This window comes from Quercus lobata, chromosome 2 (genome assembly GCF_001633185.2).
Source record: "Quercus lobata isolate SW786 chromosome 2, ValleyOak3.0 Primary Assembly, whole genome shotgun sequence".
NCBI classification, from domain to species: Eukaryota; Viridiplantae; Streptophyta; class Magnoliopsida; order Fagales; family Fagaceae; genus Quercus; species Quercus lobata.
In genome coordinates this window covers 31,469,268-31,477,415 of record NC_044905.1, presented here as the reverse complement: position 1 = coordinate 31,477,415, position 8,148 = coordinate 31,469,268, and the positions used below count along the sequence as shown (strand labels likewise).

At 35.7% G+C, this 8,148-nt stretch overlaps 1 protein-coding gene across 1 annotated transcript; it reads right to left on the bottom strand.

Moving 5' to 3' along the window:
• Positions 1-1,406: 1,406 nt before the first annotated feature.
• Positions 1,407-5,903, bottom strand: LOC115975334. The gene is made up of 3 exons (XM_031096071.1): positions 4,890-5,903; positions 2,312-3,029; positions 1,407-1,872 (listed from the first exon to the last, which is right to left on the bottom strand). Exons 1-3 carry the CDS (start codon positions 5,686-5,688, stop codon positions 1,689-1,691), a joined length of 1,701 nt encoding a protein of 566 aa, XP_030951931.1. The 5' UTR covers positions 5,689-5,903; the 3' UTR covers positions 1,407-1,688.
• Between the last annotated feature and the right edge of the window lie 2,245 nt (positions 5,904-8,148).

Genomic DNA, 8,148 nt, shown 5'->3' with positions numbered 1-8,148 from the left:
TACCACATACCATGTGTATTATATGAAACTTGAATAATAAATAATTCATTCCACGCAACCACAGCATAAAACAGGAACTTGTGCAATTTAACCAACATTCAGAAATAGATTCATTTGAAATGGCAATAAAATAAAATAACTTTAAAAGTAAATAAAGGTGAATTTAATGGGGGCTGAGATAATGGAAGTGATTTTTGAATGAAATAAAAATAAAACCTGCCTTCAACAACAATAATATAAACAAAATTTAAGCACCCAACCTTGTGCATTGCTTATCTCAAAAAGAGAGAGAGAGAGAAAGAGAGGGAAAACTTGTGCATTGCTTGTAAATTTTGAGTTATACAAGCAAGAATTCAACCATTAGCTAGAATTAACCAGAGTTTGATCTGTTAAGACAATAGAGATTAATCAAATTCAAAACTGAAACTTTGTGAGGAACGAATCAAAATAGAAATTTATAAGTTGTCATACATCCACAATAATTAAATCTGGCGTTTCAACTAAAACCAAATAACTTCTCATATGTTAACCAAGAAAAACAAGCAAAACAAGAAAATGTGTATAACAAATTCCAAAAGCACATATAGCAAAAGAAGCATTAAGAATACCCCAACCAACTTAAAATTTTACAGAAACAACACAACATTAATAATAAAACCCATAAACTCAAGAACCTCTCCACAACCACCAAAAGCTAAGAAACAAGAAAAAGTAAAACGGGCAAATGGGTGTAAAAAAAAAAAAAGTGAAACCCCATAGAAAAAACACCAACCAGCATATAATATGAAAGAGAAGTTGTAGCACGAGTGAGATTGAAAACTGTACCTATGCAGGGCTATAAAGGCAGCCAAGTGGGAACAAGACAGATTGTGTAACAAACAGTCTATTACTCTATATTTAACTTTGCAGCAATAGACTGGACAGTCCTTATGCAGCCTTAAAACAAGATCCACATCAACATTAAATATATATCAGGAAACAAGCAGGGACTCCTTGCATTTTTTATACTAGCAGAATCAGTTGGTATCAGACACTCTTGAGGCGGTTAGACACTGGTGTTCGAACCCCACCAACCAACTCCCCCAATTTAGCTAGGGAAGAAGGGGGGTGGGAGAGACTGATTGTGTAACAAACAGTCTATTACTCTATATTAACTTTTTTGCAATAGATTGGACAATGGGCAGTCCCTTTGTTTGATATGCAGCTTTACGCCAAGGTCCACATCAACATTAAATATATATCAGGAAACAAGCAGGGACTCCTTGCATTTTTTATACTAGTAGAATCAGTTGGTATCAGACACTGTTGCATGTGTCTATAAACTATATACAGCCATCTAGCAACAAAAGGACAAACAGTCTATTACTCTATATTAACTTTTTTGCAATAGATTGGACAATGGGCAGTCCCTTTGTTTGATATGCAGCTTTACACCAAGGTCCACATCAACATTAAATATATATCAGGAAACAAGCAGGGACTCCTTGCATTTTTTATACTAGTAGAATCAGATGGTATCAGACACTGTTGCATGTGTCTATAAACTATATACAGCCATCCAGCACCAAAAGGATTCAAAATTGTGAGATATGAACAATCAAGAAGACCCAGTATTCAAGGACTAGGACACTTAGACCTACATGCATCAGCATTGACTTTTGAAAACCAGAAGTTGCAAATTCAAATTATCAAGATAAGAAGAAAGGATCCTCTTTCTTCTGGTATATCTCAAATAGTTGCTTAGCATGAGTAACAGCTAATCTTCTGCAGTCAGAAAGACCTTTCTGGTCATGCTTCTCCAACTCTGCAACAGATTTCCTCAGCTTTTTTTGTGGATCACCAGCTATAAGAAACTCTGCCAAAGTAGTCCCCCTGGAGCCAAATGCATGGAAAACTCTATTACAAACAGCAGAAGCAAATTAAATAGCAACAGTTGATTAAACAGCTGAATGCTGAAATTTTTTTACACTCATAAATGTTACAAATAGAAATGTACAAAACAGATGTACATCAACCACTTTTTTAAAATAACAAAATATGTTAACAAGTTACATGAAAAGGCAAAACATACTTCAACCTCCTTCAAAAAGTTTCTTGGGAATTTTGCAAGAGTTTGTATGAGTCAATTGTTTTTTTTTTTTTTTTTTTTTTCAGTCTAGTCTTGTTGAAAGAGGCATCTTGCAAAAGCTGTTCAAAACTGTGCATGTAACATGCTTGGAAGGAAATTAAAGGGAATATAAAGTCATTAAAAAAGAAAACAAAAAGTTACATATAAACATAAATTTATAGTAGACTGCTCTCTCAGTCTTACCTGGCTACATCAAAATTCTTAAATCCTCGGTTATTGGGAAGTGAAAAACCGAAAGGTGATCTTTTCACAGAGGTGTGCTGTCTGTAAAGTGCACAAACAGCCTCCATACAAAGTTCTTCATCTTTCCGAAATTCTTCAAGCATGTTTGCTTCGAACTCCCACTTTTGATTATCTCTGTTCCTTTGGACTTTTGGTATAAATCGATCCAAATTTAAATAATCATTCACATCATCATCAGAATCTGACGAACTAGAACTGTCATCACTATCCCCATCCAAATCCAAATTATGCCAAAGATTTTGTGGGCTTTGTTCTATCCCCATATTCTCCTTACATTGTCTCAAAAACACCTGATCTTGCCTTGATGGTCTTATAAGTTTATCAACACCAATACCACCAGAAGAAACTGCTTTTCTTGACATATGAATGGGAGGAGAACCCTCAGGATCACTAATCGATTCTTGTTTTGGCTCCATCTTTCGTTTACTGGCTTTAAATATTTCATCTTTTTCTTGATCAACATTGTTGATTTTTTCACTCACATTTACACATGAATCCCGTTTTCGTTTGAGCATTTGGGTCCCATTTTCCACAGCAGCCAGATCGGAGTGCACATTGTCTGCAAATTTTTGAGAATTTATTTCTTTTCCACTTGAAGTTCCTTCCGGAGCACAATCTTCATCACTATCAATGATGTCAATAATCCCATTTTTCTTACCTACCAAAAAATAAAATAAAATCATTGATGTCAATTTTGGCTTTAGATGCAAATCTTTCAACAGCTAGCATGTAAGAAACATATAAAGCAGATATTAGGTATGTCAATCAAATTTTACCAGCAAAATTTTGGAAGCTGGAAAAAGAAGAAAAAAAAAGGGGGGGGGGGTAGCAATTTCCTTAGCCTAAAGCATGTGAACGGTTTATGCATTAGGAAAAACCTATTGGAATTGGCACCTAAGATATTTGGATGCCCAATGTCTTAAATATCAATTTAAATTTCAAACTTTTTTTAACATATAAGATGACTTCAAAATTATTTAGATCCTTATAATTTCATCAGTTACAATATTCTGCCAACCTGCCTCCCCATTCAAAGACTACACCTTTCACATCAAAAGCATGTCTCATTAATAAATCCCATGTATCATGACTTAAAATTATTTTCACATTGGATTAACTAGAATAGGAAGTTGGTCATCTTTTCATACGCATATAACAAAATGCTCTAACATTAGAAAGCACCAATCCCGATTTCCTTATGAAATGATCATCTGTAGCCCCCTTTTGAAAACCCACATATTGTTTTTAAACTCACAATGTAGAAGGAGAGTACGGGAAGTGTATACTTCATGACCACCAGAAGGAATGTAATGGGCCTGGCCCCTATTTCATATTAGCACAATCGTCGTGGTGTACAACAGAGCAGAAGTCTGGTGCATTTGCAGCCATATTTGTTCATGTAATTAAGCATTTCATTACTCACAAAACTCCAGTTTAATAAAACAACTAATATATAGCCTACAGTACAATTGTACAGTTCATGCAGATCTCCTGAAAATCTTGAACCTTCCAATAAAATTTTCTTATCACATTCTTTCCATATTATGACAAGTAACAAGAATGGAAACATATATACCAAAAAAGGAGTAGTCCCCTTAAAGAATTAATAGACAAAGTTTGAGGATTGAAGAATAACAATCAAATATAAAGGAGAAAAATAAAAAGATGGAAGTGATGCTTAGAATGACTGGACTGTTAGCCGAATCCTTTCACAATAAAAGCCAAGTCATCTCACATTGAATCTTTTCATAATAAACCAAGCCAAAAATCTCACAACATAGTTACAAGTACATAATGATACAAATGATAATCCATTATCTATTAACTACATTAGTGACAAATGAAATCATCTATAGTGCTACTGTTGATGAAGAGAAACCAACTTGAGATGGAGATAGAGATCCCAGTACCCTCCTAACTGACACTTCTATAAAATGCTCAAAAGGCTAATTTTTACTACTCTGACATACGTAATGGCTATAGTTTACAGTGTTCATTTCAATTAATCATAGCTCTGATGTCTCTAATTAGAAACCTAAACCTTTTTTCTACTCTGCACAGTATTAAGCTGCCAAAGCACAGCTCTAAAGTAAAAGGCTTCCATAGATAGTAATTCTTAATCATTAGGTGAATTCTACATATAAGTATATAACTAAAAGAGATTATAATACCCAAATGGCAATTCTTCTCATTACTATATTCATTTAGCACCAGTACTAACATACCAGCTAGAACTGAAGCCAACCCATCAAAATATTCCCAAAGAAATCATCTTTCATAAGTCTCTCTCTTTAAAACCCCATTTGTCATTTAGCCTCTCTCGCATTATAGTCGACATGTTATAATAATAAGCACATGGAAATCAAAATTTACTCCACACATACATTACTCTATGAAACATGTGAGCAAACAAAGCACCAATTTCATAAAATCCTAAACTCTAATCCACACTTATTGCACACATAAAATTAACACAATGTGTGTACGTGAACATAAAAATACGATAACTCTCCAATACCTGCAGTTTGAGAATCCCCATTTCCTTTGATCGGAGAATCAAAATTAAGTCCTGCAAAGGCTTCTTTACTCATACATGCAGTAGTTGGTATATCTCCATTTTCTTCAAAACCAAGTCCCATACTGGCTTCTCTACTCGTATTTTCATTGCAATACAATCCATCATTCTCAATCTTCACAAAGACCCCATTTTGACCAAAATTTTCAACACCATTCTCATTCCAATCCTTCTTCTCTCTTCTCACTTCGTCGGAACCATCCCGAATCACCTCGCCACCGCCATTATTGTTAACCAGAGGCTCTAAATCCGTCAGCATTGCTATATCTTCCTCTAATTTCGAAACCCTAATCCCCAGTTCCTCAAACCTCTTTTTCCAAAGCTCAACCTCGCCTTTAGCCTTCACATTCTCGCACTCGAGCTCACAAATCCTCCTCCGAAGCACACCAACCACGTTCTTCTCATCTTGCTTCGAATTCTTCGCCTCCTCCGCTTTCCTCTCTCTCTCTAGAGCCGCCTCCAACGCCTTCTTCTGATTTTCAAGCTCGTCTTCCAGGTAGATCCTATCCAGATTCTCCATCTGGAATTTCTCCGTCAACAACGCGTTCTGTTTCTTCTCGTTCTCAAATTCTCGCTTCAATTTCGTTTCTCTTGCTACCAAAACCTCTTCGACTCGGTCAAAGTCTTTACTCCGATACGCGGTTCTGAGCTTCGAAACCAACTCCGAAATGCTCTGTTTCTTTGGGTTAGTGCAATCGCCATTGCTGTCCAATGCGAAAGCCGGTACAGGCCGTGAACTCATTTTGGGGAAAATGAGAGAGAGAGAGAGAGAGAGAGAGACAGTCGAAACGACGCAGTGTGCAGGTGAAAGGGTTTTGAGGAAATGGAAATGGTTGCTGTTGCTGTTGCTGGCTTTTGTTGTGGAGAAGCGGAAGAGTTGCTTAACGACTGATCGCTGTCTGAGTGCCAAGTGGTTTGTACTTTGTACTTTGTTCACTTCAGTATTGGTTTGGTGTGGCCGCAGAATCTAAAAATCCAGTAATAACACAAATTTAGCCATAATTTTTGCTACAATTCTCCCGTATGGGAAGTTGTTAGTAATAAAAATAAAAAAAGTTACTAGTTTAACTGAAAGTAACAAATAATTAGTTTTAGTATGCCATGCAAGGGAGTTGGGCACAAAATGTGTGATCTTTGATTTTTTTTTTTTTTTTTTCATTTTGAATGATTCTACTTAGGTTTTAGTAATTATTGATTGTTTAATATTGTGGGTTCCAATTAACTTAACGGGTAATATCTTTTATTAAAAACAAACAACATAGTTTAAAGACTATCCCTAAAAAAAAAAAATAAGTTGTTTAAAATGTATATCAGTGAGTGAGCCTATTTAGAACATTTTAAAATATCATTTAATGTATTACCTTTTACGCAGTCATAAAAATGTATTGTATAATTGTGTGAGTCAAAATACCATGGACAAGGTAAATGATCTGCATAATTAATTTATAGGATATGGGAAGGTGGTTTACAATGGGAGAATTAGATCAGAAAATAAGCTAAAAGAAACTAGTAGACACAAATTGGAACAAATGTAAGTTGGATCTTGTTATTATAACAAATGTGATTTGGATTTTGTTATTATCTTTGGCCTGGCCTAGGTGTAAGATTATATAAAGGATTACAATCTCTCTCTCTCTCTCTGTGGAAATTGTTGTGTTTATATTCGGATCCCTTTCTCAGGTGGAGGAAGGGCCTATTTATACTAGTTTTTTTCTCCCTTTTATAGTGGGATTGTCTGGTGGAGATCATAAGGTACTTATCCCAGCAAGTGTCTCCTCCACCTTTTAGGGGGATGAGTGAATTATTAGATAAAAAGCACTATTTAGGCTGACCATTCATTAATAAATGCAGCATCTGGTAGGTGGGAAAATTCATTTAATGCGGAGGTAATTGTTACCGAATCTAAACGTTATCCTTGTTGGTTCATTAGGCATATTTCAGTTGGATTGTGGCCCTCGTTTGGCTCTTTCCCTATTTGCTTTTATCATCGGTTAAGTGCCCAGGTTTTGTCTTCTCAGCCAAATACTAAAATTGTAGCGAAGGCTATTGCTAGGCTACAATCAACGATCCTTAAGAGAGCTTGGACCTTGCTCTTCCATAGTGTTTGGTTAGTCCTCCTTGTTGGTATCTTAGGCTAGGCCCAAACATTCCTTCCTCTATCCTGTCCTCACGGGATTAAGGACCATGGGCCTTTGCACAAAAAACTGACCCCTACAATATAATAAGAGAATAACTTACGTCTGAAGCTGGCATAAAAGACAACTTTTATGCCAGCCAATACTGAAACGCCATGTCAGCAAATAAGTGCCACGTAAACTTAAATATAAAACCCTTGACTCAAGGAAAGTCAACAGTGGTTAACCATACAATTTACTCTCAAAAAACTCATCTGATAAGAAAATTTCAAAATCTCTCTCTTCTCCAACTCATCTCCAGGCTTCGCTCTCAAATTTAGATCTTCTAGATTTCCTAGGGTACTCTACCAATAGATTTCCTTAAATCCTAACCACTCTTTTATGATTTAAGGGTCTAGATTTTGCCATATCAGTATTCCACTAACAATACTCTTAAAATAATAAAATAATGTTGCAAACAAAATAATTAAGATTATTATTAGTGAAATGCTGACATGGCAAAATCTAGACTGTTAAACTATTACAAAATGGTTAAGATTTAAGGAAATCTATTTGGTAAAATACCCTAGGAAATCTAGAGGATTTAAATCCCTCGCTCTCTCAACTGTGCCATTGTTGTTGCCACCGAGACCTTCGTGACAAGCCATTGTTATCGCACGGGCCACGTCTCATAGCCCAACATCGCCGGACTGCTCTGCTGGCTCAGCCACTACCGTAAGTTTTCTCTCTCTCTCATTTTTTTATTGATAAACTCTGTTTGGTTGCTGGAAAAACGAATGGAAAAAAAAAAAACTTTGATACTGCTATTTTTTTATTGATTTATTGGTGCTAAATTTGGCTTCTTTTTTGAGTGGGTATTTTTAGTTATTGGTTTTGAGCTTTCAGGATTGATTGTAATAAGCCAGTGGCTGTTTCAGCTTTTTGAGATATGGGTGTTTTGATCCGAATCTGTTCTAAAAGCTATGGGATTTATGCGTTATTTTGATACCACACCCAAGTTTCTTAAGACTAGGATGAAAAACCAGAAAAAGGAAAAAAAGAGAGGGGAAAACCATAAGCAAAGCTAC

What these genes read in the sequence shown, in the direction of transcription:
- LOC115975334 (XM_031096071.1), bottom strand. Translation starts at nt 5,688, where the DNA reads ATGAGTTCACGGCCTGTACCGGCTTTCGCATTGGACAGCAATGGCGAT. An exon ending in TGGGGATTCTCAAACTGCAG is followed by an intron (nt 3,030 to 4,889) that starts GTATTGGAGAGT and finishes ATTTTTTGGTAG; the next exon opens with GTAAGAAAAATGGGATTATT. An exon ending in AAGAATTTTGATGTAGCCAG is followed by an intron (nt 1,873 to 2,311) that starts GTAAGACTGAGA and finishes ATTTGGCTCCAG; the next exon opens with GGGGACTACTTTGGCAGAGT.